Source organism: Ambystoma mexicanum, chromosome 2q (assembly GCF_040938575.1).
Source record: "Ambystoma mexicanum isolate Mex_15411 chromosome 2q, UKY_AmexF1_1, whole genome shotgun sequence".
Classification (NCBI taxonomy): domain Eukaryota; kingdom Metazoa; phylum Chordata; class Amphibia; order Caudata; family Ambystomatidae; genus Ambystoma; species Ambystoma mexicanum.
In genome coordinates, this window is record NC_090924.1 from 86,171,626 (window position 1) to 86,186,683 (window position 15,058).

The 15,058-nt window shown below is 47.4% G+C and overlaps 1 protein-coding gene, 1 long non-coding RNA gene and 1 other non-coding gene across 3 annotated transcripts in view; 2 read left to right on the forward strand and 1 right to left on the reverse strand.

Annotated features, from left to right (window-relative positions):
- The window catches only part of METTL26 (methyltransferase like 26), a 67,059-nt gene extending 53,068 nt beyond the window's left edge, over nt 1–13,991 (reverse strand). Inside the window, exons 1-3 of the mRNA XM_069646917.1 lie at nt 13,592–13,991; nt 1,659–1,821; nt 1,246–1,305 (exon numbers count right to left, since the gene is read on the reverse strand). Coding sequence (XP_069503018.1) covers nt 1,246–1,305; nt 1,659–1,821; nt 13,592–13,794 — 426 coding nt within the window. The 5' untranslated portion in view covers nt 13,795–13,991. The remainder of the gene's footprint in view (nt 1–1,245; nt 1,306–1,658; nt 1,822–13,591) is intronic.
- The window catches only part of LOC138569181 (uncharacterized), a 120,266-nt gene that overhangs the window by 66,164 nt on the left and 39,044 nt on the right, over nt 1–15,058 (forward strand). The window lies entirely within an intron of this gene.
- TRNAG-CCC (transfer RNA glycine (anticodon CCC)) lies at nt 14,497–14,567 on the forward strand. Its single transcript has one exon. It is a non-coding gene; the product is annotated as a tRNA-Gly (tRNA).

The following is a 15,058-nucleotide window of genomic DNA, read 5'->3' on the forward strand; positions in this document are numbered from 1 at the left end:
TGGTTGATTCGGTTTGGTCTGGTGACCGAGGACCAAAACCGCTCAAGTGGATTCCTCAGGGCAGCCTTACCTGGGCAGCCGGCTAAGGACTCAGGCAAAGGGCCCCTTCCATCCCTGCTTGCCAGGCCCCGAACCCCGTCTACTGCAACAATCAGGTACGGGACAATGGGCCTCATTACCAGTCTGGGGGTAGCCGTGCCTGTTTCGCAGGCACGGCTACCGCCAAACTCCGTACCGACACCGACACCCACGATTGGGCAATAACCAGCCCATTACAAGTTGAATGGGCCAGTTATTGCCCATTCACAGGTGGCGGTTTTGCCGGGCTCCTGATCCCCATTCTGCCCCATATGATAACAGTGCCGGTGCAATTACAAGTTATGCTCGTGGGTGCTGCACAGCCCACCAGGTTATACCTGGTGGGCTGTCAGGCACCCATGAGCAGAACTCGTAATTTGGCAGTAAGGTATGAACGGTGCTGTTCATACCGTATCCGCCAACTTTATGAGGCCCAATTACTTTTTGTACCCTTTAGTATTGTTGTAGGCCTGTATTTTGAATCTAGCTACTGTTTTTTGCCACTACCTTGTGTCTTATTCCACAGGGACAGTGTTGTAGGCTTGCATTTTGAATCTCGCTGCTGTTTTGTGAAACTACCCCAAGTTTTTCCCACAGCTTGCATTTTGAAGCCTACAAGGACGCTATGGCACATATAGCACTCCCTCTCAATGTAACAGACATATCCCGCCCGGGGTAGGGCCGCTCGCCCGCATACATTGGCAGCAATTCACTACTTGACTTCATAACGCACATCACCTCTGCCATTAGACTGCAGCCGAGTTCAACGACAGAATTTCGGTCCAGCTTGGCACATAATCAGTCTCCTTGATTTGCCTACACTCCTGACAGTCTATCATAGCACCCATCTATTGGCCAGATCCCCATGGGTCGCTATGAGGGACTTAGCCACTCCCCCTACCTTCATGCTGGATAAAATGCACACATGCATTCTAGAAATTCTCCTTCAACTCTCACACCTCGGACCTGCAAAGGTGTTCACCCCACAGCGCTTTAGGCCACATCAATGGCATTGGGCACTATACAAATGCCATGTAACACAACATAACGTAATAGCTTGCTCAGAGTCCCCATTCTGATCCAAGAGCCTAACCCGAGCCCAGAGTGCCCTCTGGAGCCAACATTACCCACACTGTACACAGACACTAAGATTCTTATAAAACTCACCCCATATGTGAAGAGCACCCCGCCAGGTTTCAGCAGTATTCCTGCTCCCTTGAACAATCCCTGAAGGAAATAAGAAGGGCGGGATGATCAACATGGTCACAACCCTAGGATGGCAACACAGAAAACCAAAAAGGAGAGGAGTAGTACACTGGGGACATCACCCTTTGTCACCCTAAGTAGGCTACAATACATCAGAATCAGTGATCTGCCCCCTCAAACCCGCTGCCTGCTAGGAGACAATATATTGTGGTTGGAAATAAGAGAAAAGGAAAACTGTATTTCAGCAAGAAATCTCTATTTTCAAGAGGAATATAGAATTTGAGAATCATATGCGGAAAGAATAATTTCCTCCAAAAGACCAAAAGGCATGTTGTGCTTTGTCCTCTGTCCCCTCTGGCCATAGGTACACTCACCTGAGTGCACTGGAACGGTGTGATGTGAATCATATTGATGCAGACAACGAGGTCCAGCGAATCAGGCTGCAGCCCTCCCCAAGTCTCCCAGCCTTTGGAGGAGTCCAGCAACAGAGGTACTCGCACGTTCTTCAGTCCAAACCTCCTGACATAGGCATTGATGCTATGGGAAAGGGATGTGTGGGTATGAGAAAGACTTAGACGGCAGGCTAGTGAATTACAGAAGGCCCAGTAAACCACAGGTCACTGTGCATCAGATGGGCGCTACGCTGGTTCCGTTTACAATCTGGGGTGCCCATGTTAATGCTAATTACAAACATCTGATGTCAACAGTTGTTCCCTCAAGCGTAACCCATTTTTTGTATATTTGCCATTTCAAAAATGCGTGCCACATTTCTCACTTCCAGGGCATCTTAACCTTAAGAAATGCCTTAAAATGTTAAGGCACCACAACGGTGCCCAGCATGTGCGTCGGGTATTCCAGTACTATGACCTAAAGACCATATGGCCAACACTTCTCAACATAGCAGCTGACTGGCCCAACGCAATGAGCTTAGTATAAGCACATACAAGCTTTTACACCCACAGCCCCCCCTTTTTAAATGTTACCTTTAATGGCTTAGAATAATGTAAAAGTCTTACTGCTACAAAATAAATTAATCTTAAAAACAGGAATCAATGCGACCGTCCAGTTTGTGTCCCTTACTATTATAAGGGCAACAAATGTACAAGTAGCAAGTAAAGGGGGGCCCTGCCAATTAAAGAAAGTCACATTATCATAGTAAAAAATGTAAGTCTCACTTCCTGAAGATAGCTCTGCTAAATAAATTGTTAGACCAAATCTAACTGGGCATTGTTGCCATTTTATCCAACAAATTGGGGTCATTGTGCTAGTTTTCGATCAATAATGTTTCTGTGAATATTTTATGATGCAATTGTTTTTAAAAGATCAATTCCTGCATACAATAATAAAATACATTCATTTTTGATAAGGCACATACGTTAAACTCTTTAAATGAAGCCCACCCAGTAAACAAAATGTCATGCACGCTACTAAGCTAATCCGATCCTGGACGGCTACCCACCTGCTTAGTGCATACATTCAATGGGAACAAAGCTGTTCAAAATAAAAAGCAGGATCTTGCTTTCACAAGGCACTAAGAAAGTAAGTTAACAAGGTAATGGGTCAAAATATTCCTTCATGGGGAGCCTTCTTGACATACGCCCATGTCAGGAGGGTCACCTTCAGTCAGGCCGGGGATTCTATCCCATCTACCTCAGGATCCTCCATCAAAGTTATACACAGGCTCAAGTCCTGCCTTGCATTGATACAGTATTGGATGTCAAGTGTTTATCTGAATCTCATACCCTCCAAGACGGACCAATGACAACGAACATCCTGACATCCAGACCTGGCTCTATATGAACCTCAAGGACTTCACATCTTGAAATCTCTTAGGTTTGACATTGCATTGTATTCGTCACTTATATAGCACCCTTTGCCCATTTGTATGGCCTCCATGCGCTTTGTGGTTGGAACACCCTTGGTGACCGTAGTGCACATGTGGGGATTCTAAGAGTTAATGCATACGATGCGTGTGTGCATTTTGCCAAGTTAGAGCTTAAGTGGGCTGGCTAAGCTCCAGTAAGCACCCTGGAGCTCAGGCACATGGGCGAGTGCTGTTGGTTTAGGATACAGTGCTAGTGCGGGAGATTCGACGTGTGCCCAGCTAAAACAAACATTTTCATAGGTGGTCGCTGTATACTAATGGCAGAGGTGTTGAGGTACGTCAGTGGTTTCAGTGTGGACAGTTATGTGAGCTTCTAGACCGGAATTGCATACCCATAGCTGCATTCTAGAGTGCATGGATGGGTGGCCGTGCCTGGGGCCTGTGTCCACAGACGCGGTGCAAGGTATACCTTAAACTTGAATGAAGTTGATCGATTGATTTTTATATTTATATTGCACACGTCCATCTGGGTGCAGATGAAATAGTAACAACCAGGAAGCAAGATTTATCAAGCACAGTTATTAAGTTTTAAACTTTTTCCTGAATTCAAAGAGGGATTCAATTTTCCGAAGATCATGAGGTAGGGAGTTCCAGGCTCGGGGACCTGTGCAGGAGAAACTTCTATCACCCGAGGACACAGATCTTGATGGTGGAACCACCAGAAGGTGTTGTCCTGAGGATCGTAAACAGCGATCCGGGTGGTAACAGGACATTTTTGAAGAAAGATATCTAGGGGCACTCCGTTGGAGACATTTAAAAATTAGACAGAGGGTCTTGAACAGAACACTTTGCTGTATCAGTAACCAGTCAAGGTTTCTACGGAACTGAGAGATGGTCGAGCGTCAGGGCAGTGAGTCTTTTGAGCCTGTGGTGCGGGTCAATGTCAGAGCCGCAGGCGACTAGCCCGGAGAGCCGAGATTTGAAGTCATTCTGTAATGCAAATAGGCAGAACGACGATATAGAATAAAACAAGGGATAAAACTAGTGGAAATAGTTAAATGAACTTCACAATTTAAAAGCTAAAATCAATATAGCAAGACGCAGCTAGCTTCTTATTATTAAAAAGCCACTCAGAACACTCTGTTACCAAAGTGTAACTTCAATCAGTTTATCTCGCAGTGACGCAGGTCTTTAGAGCCTTTTGAGTTAACCTTCGATGTTTTTTCTTGGTCCAACGCGATTGGCTGGTCTCGTCAGTTGTGGTCTCCTTAGATTGAGCAGTGAGAGGGGCCCGGAAGGACGGGGAAGTGAAGAAATGTATGATCCTCTGTGGGTAAGAGGGGGGCGTGAATGTATCAAGGTGTGCCGCTGCGAATGCTGTTAGCATCCATGGAGGTTTCGGTGGATAGGTGTGTCGGGTTTGGGCCAGTGTTTCTGTGTATCAACAGAGCACAGTGTGAGTAGGTTTCAAGATGAGGAAGGGAAGAGCCAGGTTTTGAGGGGATTGTCAATGTTGCAGATGTGCAAGGGCAGAGTACCAGATGCATGAACAGAAGCTCTCCTCCAAAAAGCACATAGCAAGGAAGAAATAATAAACAGCTGGGTACCAACTTTCCCTCCTGCGGAAATATAAGCCCTTCATCCCAGAAAAAAACTTCAGGTTGGCTTTCCAAGCCATGGTCCTCTCCCTCCTGGATGGTGGCAATGACCTTTTGGAAGGCCTTTACAGTGATTACCCTGGCACCCCCCAGGATGGGTCTTACACACTGCAGCATGACTCATCATAGGAATCTGCAAATTCGACCACATTCCCCACACCCTCATCAAACTGCACTGACTCCCACTGCAAGCGTGTATCATCTTCTAATTCTGCTGCATCATCTACCAGGCTATCGCCTTGAGGTCCCCAACCTACCTCACTGAGAAACAAAACATCTCTGGAGGCCTACGATCCACCAGAAGTAAGGATATGTGCAGACTTGAACTCAGCTGGTGCAGGAAGAGAAATACAAGACAAGCCTTCGCTGTCTACACCCCTAGAGTCTGGAACCACCTACCAGTCAACATCAGACTCGCCCCCTTGCTTCTACATTTCAGGAAGGAGCTCGAGACCCTGGTCTTCAAAAGAATGTCTCCTCTCTCTAACATCTAGATCCACACATCCTCCACTCCCGACCTAACTAGAGTCTGTGCAATCTGCTCCTGTTTCCTCGCCTGGTTGATTGTAGATCCCTTTCCGTCAAATTGCTGTTCTCCCCAACCCCAGATGTTAGCTCCCCGCTCCCTTGTATCTCTGCTTCTCTCATCTTGTACATCCGCTACGATTTGTAGAGCACTCTGTTGCTTCCAGAATCTAGGTCCTCACTCAATAAGTACCCTAATAATACTTTTAAAATCCCATACTATCTTGGAATCTCTCTTATAGTTTCACTGTTTCCATTGGTTATATGGCATGCAATGCCCAGTATAAAAAGTACTATCAGGAGATTGGGCAGTTGGCAGATATCGGCAGCAACCTCTCTTATTCTAGCACATTTCAATGAATATGCTGGATATCAAGCATAAAGAGCAGTATCTTCTGCAATTCAAGTCATAGGAGGAACTCCGCACATCTAAATCCTGCCATGTAGTGCCACCCTTTCCACACAATAAGGCACTTGTCGAATACACCGAGTTCCATTGAAAAAGACATGCCATAAACCAAAATAGTCCAAAAGTGCAATCTCACAAAGTTGTGACAGTCATAACCTTATCAACATGATTAAAGTGTACCCTCTCTCAAACGCCCTACGGCCCTTAAGCTATTCAAAGCTGCCATATCACTAGGTTTCAAAAATCATCTTATAGCACCCCCACATCTCGGCGACAGGCAACTCCAGATATAGTGTACACAGAGCTCTCAATACAACCCAGCCCTTTCTTTGCTTGGAATTCGGGGACTTGTAGGTTTATTTTTCTCCCGCATTTGAAATTTAGGAAAAGCACAAGTCCCAGTCTCCAGAGAGAAAAACAGGCCTGGGTGGCTTTCTCATACATACCTACAATAACCCTGAAAGCTCTGTGTATATATTCATATTCCTTACCAGTAACCTTCACCTCCGTCTTCTGCTATTTCATGTCAATGCTCGTCCCTCTGCTCACACCTGTATACCCAGTAAAATGAGAGGGTGTCTAAAGAGCAGATAAGCATATTCATTTAGCAAGAGGGAATGTCCGTCTAAAGAGACAGTGGAGAGCGGCAAGAACACTCAAAAACTTTTCTGTGACTGCTCTCTCGTAATGTGCACATTCATTTTCGAACTCACCATCCTTCTGCCGCTTTAGTTGTATCCTGTTACATTTAGCTGCATCTTTGAGTATAGCCAGAGGTATATTTAGTTGCTTTTGAATATAGCCACTTTGTAGACTGTGCCCGCGCTTTGAATTCACCACTTTTTAAATTCAGCTGTATCTACGAAGCCAGCCAGGACACACAGGTAGTTATCACACTCCACGTTTATGGAACATAGCCCAACAGCTCTGCCATAAGAATGCAGCTATCCCCCACAGAGAAAATTTGGTCTGGCTGCAGCACCCATCCACATGCCTGCTCCCCATGGGTGACTAGCTGGGACTTGGCCACCCCTGCCTACCTTCGTATTGACTAAAAATGCACACATGCATTCTAAACTCCTTTGAAGAATTTCATACCTGGACTTCGGTCCCCTGAGGGCGTTGCCCAACAGCACTTTGAGACCATACCAATGGGAAAAGGCACGATACAAATTGCAACTAAATTAATTGCTTTTCAGCTAAGTTAGCAATATATTTGCCTCAATACAAACATCAGACCCATTCTCCTGCCTCTCCTCTGTCCATTTATTTCGTTTCTGTCCTCGCCCGCAAAGCCTTCCACCTTCCTTCTAGAACACGTTTCCTCTGACTCACCCAGGGCCACATTACGGATTAATGCTAGCCAAGACGAAGAACCATTTTACCAAACCACCTTAAAAAGGAGCAAGATTGTATAGTTTTGGGCCAAATTAATCCCACTCAGCTGGTGCCATTTTAGAAGCGCATTAACGTAGTACTGGCCCTGGCATAGTTTCTTTCGCTTTGCATTTTTTAAGTATTTTTAGGGTGGCATAAGAGATATAAAATCGATGCATATCATAAAATCACATTTTTATATAGCGCTTCATTCCAGATCCTCACACATCTAACCAGTCCAAATAATCCTTATTACCAAATTGAACAGTACCAAAATGATCAGCTGTTGGAAGGAAGAATGGAGCCAGCGTTGCCTGGATTAGAATTTACGAAGTGCATGCCCAATGTCTTAGACAGTGCCTATCCCACTGACCTTTGTGCTTGAATTAGAAGGGAATACATGATATAAGAAACATAATTCTAGTGAAGTGGGAACAGGATCTGGGCGGGGATATCGATGACACAAGGTGGGCCAGAATGTGCAGGCAGGCTAACCGCTCGACCACTTCACCCCAGTATCGGCACCAGGCCCTGAAATTGCTGCACAGTTGGCACTCCCCTCCAGTGAGGATAGCGCGGATGAGGGAAGGATACAACCCACACTGCTGGAAATTCCACACATGTGGTGGAAATGTCTGAAGGTGCAGACGTACTGGGGAGAGGTCCTGTCATGGATAAAAGAAGTGGATGGGATACAGAGAGACCTCTCTCTCCATGGTTGGTTCTGTTCGGTGTGCATGTGGACGTGGAGTCTGAAGCGGTACTAGGCCTCATGTTTCATGTTATGATGGTGGCGGCTAGGTGCTGCCTGGCCCACAGGTGGAAAAGCTCATGAATGCTGGGGGAAAAGGAGTGGATCACCAAGGTTCGCGCGATATATGACATGGAGTATCTAACCCACCTCATAGATCAGTCCAGGTCTAATATTGAGGGGTTGTGGCTTCCATTCTTTGAAAAGCATGGGCTACTGGCCCGACAAAGCTGGGAATGGACACACGAGAGACCGCGCTGGAAAGGTCTTTGGAGGGATCGGATGACCCACCAGACATGGTGCCAGTTTTGGGGGATTCCAGGGGAGGTGGTCGACTCATAGGCCCAATGTACTAGCGGGCACCAATGAGACATCCTGATCTTGGATGAAGAGACATTGCAATGCATCCAACTTTTGAAGAGGTTCCATTTGAATGATCAGTGACTAAGAGGCAGGGGTGGGGGAAAATGTTATAATCAGGTTGTGCAGACACGGTACGATTGTTATTATGTGTTGTTGTAACCAAAATGATAATTCTTTCATCCAAAACGCATCCCAACGACTCTCAGACACTGAGATGTCTTTAATGCAGGAGTGTGCAAGCAATGGCTCTCTAGATGTTTTGGGCTACGACTGTAATCTGCCTAGCTAGAATAGTCTATGGTGAGGGATCATGGGAAAATGTAGCTCCAAATATCTGTAGAGACACAGGATGCAGACCCATGCTTTACTATGTACTGCTAGACTGTTGAGCCACTCATCCAGGGTGGCCAACAGTCCCGGATTTCACAGGATTGTCCTGCAATTAGGGACTCTGTCCCGCAGTTTGCAGAGTGGCTGTGCGAGACACAGGTTGTCCCGACTTGCGTCTGGACAACCTGCCTCCAGCACAGCTACTCTGCAAACTGAAGTGGCCATTTACACAGCATGGCGCTGCCACCTGCTGCTTTCTTTCTCCGGGCGGCTCTGCAGCCCTGGCTCCTTTTTGAGCCTGCAGGTCGAGGTGTAACGCTTGGACACCTGGCTTAATTCAAATGCTAATGCTTTGTTTCTGGGGTTGTGATGGTCATGTTTGCAGTTAAACAACGTGAGCATCACCTCCCAAGCACAAACCATTTGCATTTCAAATAAGCCAGGAATTAAGCCATTAAAAACATTTTCATTTAAAAAAGGGACGTGCCAAACCTGAATGACGTTGTGATGTCACCACCGCCTTGTGAGCAAGAGTCCCGCGAAAGACTATCAAAGAGTTGGCCACCCTACACTTATCTGTTCTGCCATGGGTAACCTAATTCTACTGAGAAAAGCTGTGAATTAATCATGCCTACTGGCAATTTATAGTTGCCAGTAGGCATGAATAATTCACATTTATATTTGACAGGACCTTCTGCGCGCTGGGTCCTGCTACCACCGACCCACTTCTCCTGTCCACTACTGCTGGCCCTTCTGCAGCGACTCCCCCTGGAGAACTCATCCTGTGGCCACCACCGTTGCCCGGCTACATCTAGGCACGCTGGGTCCTGCTACCACTGACCCACTTCGGCCCCTTGGTGCATCCCGGCGACATCTCATCTGATCTTCAGCCCGACCTCACTGTGCCTGCGGCAGTACCGGGGCTCCTTCCAGACGGCGTCCTCCTTCCTCTCCACTGTGTCCAGCTGGCTCCTCTCCCCATCACCCTTCTCGACTTTGAGTCGCTACCAGCCCACCACTGACTCTCCTCACCATTTCTTCTGTGACTCTGCCTATGGGACTGCGCCTGGCTACCTCCATCCTCCTTCAGCCTAGACCTCACAGTGCCTGCGGCAGTACCGGTGCCCCTTCTGGACGGCTTCAACTTTCCTCTCCGCTGCGTGCACCTGTCTCCTCTCACCATCACCCATCTCGGCATTGAGTCTCTGTCTGCCCACCGCTGATCCCCTCGCCAGTTCTTCAGTGCCCCTGCCTATGGTCCTGCGCCTGGCTGCCTCCTTCTCCTAGTCTGTGCTGTATGCTGTCCTTGGCTGGAAGGGCTGGGTCTTGTTGCTTCCGACCCACATCGCCACGCACCCATTTCTGACTGCTGTTAACCTGCTATACCATCCAGGGCCTTGCTCGCCTCCGACCTCCCCCCTTCTATCCTCAACCACTAAGTGGCCTGCCACTTCACTTCCCTTAACTTTACTCTACTTGCTACACACTTAATCTCTCTAGTCACCCCTTCCTATCTCCGCACTCTCATAAACCTGCGTTCCCTGTTATGCATCACACCTCCCACAAATCCCACCTCTTTTCCCTTTTCTTCCCCCTTTCCTTTACCCACACCCCCCTCTTCACTCTCTGTTTTGACATCATGGCCATCTCCTCCTCTAACTTTCCTTCACTCCCTCACTCCCAACCTACTCACCACCCCAACACATCAATCAGACGTCACAACCTCATTTACCCGCAACTAGCTTGCACTCAACCCAACTCCATCGACATCGAGGTCGCCCTCTGGAACACCAGATCAATCTGCAACAAAACCATTGCAGTCCTTGACCTAGTCTTATGCCTCAACCTTCACTTCCTCTGTATCACCGAAACCTAGATCCCCCCACATAATACTTCTGTTCCAGCATCCCTCAATTCTTCCTCCTCCTCCTCCTCCTTCGCCCATGTCCCTCAATCCTCAGTCCGTGGTGGAGGCATTGGCCTTCTCTTTCGTCCCAACTGCCTTTCCTCTCCCTGTCCCTCTCCTCTCCCTGTCCTCCCCTCTTTCGAGTTCATGTACAAAATCTTTAACTCCCCGCATGCCATATCTTTCCATATCAATTACCGTCCTCCTGGCCCCCTTGGTTCCTCCTACGAGGATATTGATCACCTCCACAGCCTCATCTCCCCCAGCCCCACCCCGTTAATTGTACTGGGTGACTTTAACCTCCATCTCTCCTCCAACCCACCCGTTTCTCCTCTCCTATCCATTCTTGACTCCTACCTTCTTACTCCTCTCCCTTCCCCACCCACTCACCTTTCTGGCTCCACTCTTGAGCTCATCTTTACCTCATCATTCAATGCTTCTCCCATTTCCTCCCTACCCAATTATATTTCTGACCACTCCTTCCTCTCTGTCTCCCTCACCCCTCCTTCCTCTCCTCCCTCTCATCCGCCACCCCTTTTTACCGACACGACCTCCACAACTTTGACCCCTCTCTCTTCCACGCTTCCTGCTCCTCATCTCTCCCACTTCTCCTATCTCTCACCCAACGACGCCTCTTCCACCTTAACCTCTACCCTCACTTCTACTCTTGATCTTCTTCACCCCCTCTCTCCTTTTCGCTCCTCTCGCAAACCTGCCCAACCTTGGCTCTCTACTCAACTCTCCTCCATGCGTCGCCTCCTCAGACGCCTTGAACGACGCTGGTTAAAACACCCCACCCCTTCTAACGAATCTTCTTACTTCTCCTATCATACCCTCTACGATAACTGTCTTCAATCTGCTAGACGATCCTACTTCTCTGACTTACTCCACTCCCAATCCTCCCACCCCCGCCGAATTTTCCAAACCTTAACTGGTCTTCTCTCTCCCCCTACCACTGACCATTCCCTTGCCTCACCTCTCTCTGCCACTGATTTTGCCAACTTCTTCTCTAACAAAGTCCTCAAACTCCGCCAAGACATTCAAAGCTCCCCTTCCTACTCTCCCCCTCCATCTCCTCCTCCCTTTACCATGTCCTCCTTCACTCCTGTCACTCAATTAGAAGTGTCCCTCCTCTTACCTAAAACTCACCCTACTGCCTCTCCCTCTGACCCCATTCCCACCTCCCTCATTCCCTACCTTTCAACACTTGTCTAACCACATCTACCTTTCCCTCTTCCTTCAAGCATGCTACTATCATCCCTATCCTGAAAAAGCCATCTGCCAACCCCCACCTTATCTCCACCTTTTGCCCCATTTCCCTCTTGCCCTTCCTATCTAAACTCCTTGAACGTATTGTCTATTCTCAACTCTCCACCTTTGTTTCTACCCACTCTCTCCTCCCCCCTACTCAATCTGACTTCCGCCCTCACCACTCTACTGAAACTGCTCTCACATCTGTCCTCAACTCTCTCCTCTCTGCCCGCTACTCGAAACACTCCTCCATTCTCACTCTTCTCGACCTCTCAGCTGCCTTTGACACTGTCGATCATCCTCTACTCCTTAACACTCTCTCATCTTTCGGCCTCAAAGACTCTGTCCTCAACTGGTTTTCCTCCTATCTTTCCAACCGCACCTTTGCAGTCTCCTGGGGTGCTAACACCTCCCTCACCCAACCTCTTACCCATGGCTTCCCCCAAGGATCTGTCCTCGGCCCCTTTCTCTTCTCACTCTACACTTCTTTCCTAGCTCCTATCATCTCCTTCTTTGGTATATCTCACCATTTCTACGCAGACGATACCCCAGTTCTTCCTTTCCTTCTCCCCCGACATCCATCTCAAGCTCTCTTTCTGTCTTTCTGCTGTCAAAGCTTGGATGTCCTCCCACTTTCTCACCCTTAATGCTGACAAAACGGAAGTAGTTTTCTTCCCAGCTAACACTCTCTCCCCCCCTCCTCCTCACATTCTCTTTTCCTCTTCCCAATACCCCATTTCTCCCCACGCCTGCAATCTTGGCCTTCACATCGACTCCAACCTCTCCCTCTGCCACCATCTCTCTCTTACTGCCCGCTCTTGCCGCTTCCACCTCTACAACATCCGTAAAGTCTGTCCCTTCCTAACCTTCCATGCTACTAAAGTCCTTATTTCCTCCCTCATCTTCTCTAGACTCTTCTACTGCTCCACTCTATTCTTCGGTCTCCCCTCCACTCATCTAACCCCTCTTAAATCCATCTACCACTCTGCTATCCGCTTGCTCTGCCTTCTCTCTCCTCACGACCACATCTCCTCTTCTCTCGCCTCGCTAAACTGGCTCTCCTTTCACTCCCATCTCAAATTCAACTTCCTCTGCCTCGTCTTTAAATCCCTCTATGGTCTTGCACCACTTTACCTTTCCTCTCTCCTCACTTTCTATACTCCCCCTCGCCCACTTCGCTCTGCTGACCTCTTCCTTCACACTCCCCCTCCTCTGCCCTGTGCCCCATCCCGCTCCCGATCTTTTCAACTCCTGGCCCCTTACCACTGGAACCGTCTCCCTCTCCCTATCCGTTCCATCTCCACCTATTCCTCCTTCCGCTCTTCTCTCAAATCTTACCTCCTCCAATTACCATCCTAACGCCTGTGCTTTCTCTTCATGACAGTCCTACATCACAGCCTATATCTTTACTACCTCCCCCTTCCGGTCCAATACCACTCGTGTAATGCCATATTGTTCATGTAAATTGTTTTATATACTGTTTTCTGATGCTTGACTCACATGTTGTTAATGCTTGTTATGTATTCTTATTGTCGTTATGTAAAGCGCTAAATAAAACCTAATAAAATCCAAATAAATACAAATATATGAGCAGATTTCTGTCCCACCGCTTTCCAACCTGCTATTCCATCACAGAAAGGAAAACGTAAATTGATCTGGCCCCACACCAACGGCGCAGTGCAGCCCAAAACGTCCTGTCTTTATACTCGGATCATGTTGCTTTTCCCATTGAATTTAAGTGCCATAATGGAAATACATTAAATAGGCCTATATAACAAGCTACTCAACTTCAATGTGTAGACAATTGTGTATGTTTTGCTGAAAGAAAACTACAATGTCCTTAGACTCGGACACTAGTATGCACATGTTGCACAATGGATGAGGACACGAGCAACGTTGTGCGCCAGCTCACCTCTCCATGCACTGCTTGTTCATCTCAGAGGGTTGCCACATCACGTTCGGCAGCGCTTGGGCAAAATGGGCAGCATGCTGCCCAGATCCAGAGGCTACCTCCAGTACCTGGACAACTGGGGCCTGGGGGTCCACGCAGCGCCTGAGAACTTCCAAAATGGGCTGTTTGTTCCTATCGGCAGCCGCTGCCACCATCATCATCATTGAATATCGGGAAAAGAGCCCCTGGGAGGCAATGTTGCAGTCTGGCGCAGCCTTCTTCAGCAAAGAAGGTACTATACCGTGGGAAAGTACGACATGCAAAGTATGTCATCGAGGCACATTTCGGCTGCAAAAACCGAAAACAAACGCAGCCGCAAGCACGCTGGAGATTGTAGTCCAGGAGTCGTTGCAACCTGCAGAGAAACCCTAAGGGGAACTACGAATAAGATGGCGGCAAGCAAAATATTGATTCCGCGCACTCGTACCCTGCAAACAGCTTCCTGCAATCAATTGTAAGCTCAAAAAGGAGGACCCGCATTCAAAGGCTGGCGGGAAATGTAGTCCAAACAAGACTACAAACCCAAACGCCAAAGACGTGTTGAGAATTGTGTAGTCTACCACAGTCACGCGGGAAAACGCATCGCATAAAACTATATGCCCTTGCCGCCGTGGGGCTTTTTCTCTGCAACACCGAATCTCTAAGTGTTATATCTATTAGTTTAATAATAATATCAATGGCCATTAGCGCCTGGCGAGGCTGCGCCATGTTTCAAAGCAGACCAACTCAAAATCACGTGAACTGCAGTCTTGCCTTGGTCAGTATGCCCAATTCCTGCCTGGCTATATAATGGAAGATTGTTACGTCATAACAGCACGCCCCCTTTAGTAACATTGTATTCATAGCTCTCCAGCAGTTTCCTATCTGCGCCGCTGGTGTAGTGGTATCATGCAAGATTCCCATTCTTGCGACCCGGGTTCGATTCCCGGGCGGCGCACGTTTTTTTTTTTATATGGGAATTACATTTCAAATGATTTGCATTTCTTAGAAACCTAGAAATCGTGTTTTCGCAACAAATTGATGGCTTATTAAAAGAAAATTGGTGGATTGAAAAAATCAAAACGCAATTGGTGTCCTTTAGAATGTGACAATCAAGCAAGGCCTTATAGGGGTCCGCTCATTAGGCGCCATGTAAAGCTGTAGAAGTTTAGAACTTGGAAGTGTTGCCAAAAACAAGAGTGCATTTGCGAAAAAAAATATAAGTGAATGGCGTGATGTAATGTGGCTTAAAAAGCTGCCATGTCACGTAAACTTACATTATCACTTTTGATGTGGTATAATTTATAATACAAATGTACATTGACTATTTAAAAATGGTGTTAATATATGTATTCATTTAAAGAGATATAGTGTACATCTAGCACTATTCCGGAGTCAACATCAACCTCCCTGACAATTCAAGTATTTTAGTGCTAACTATCCTTCAGA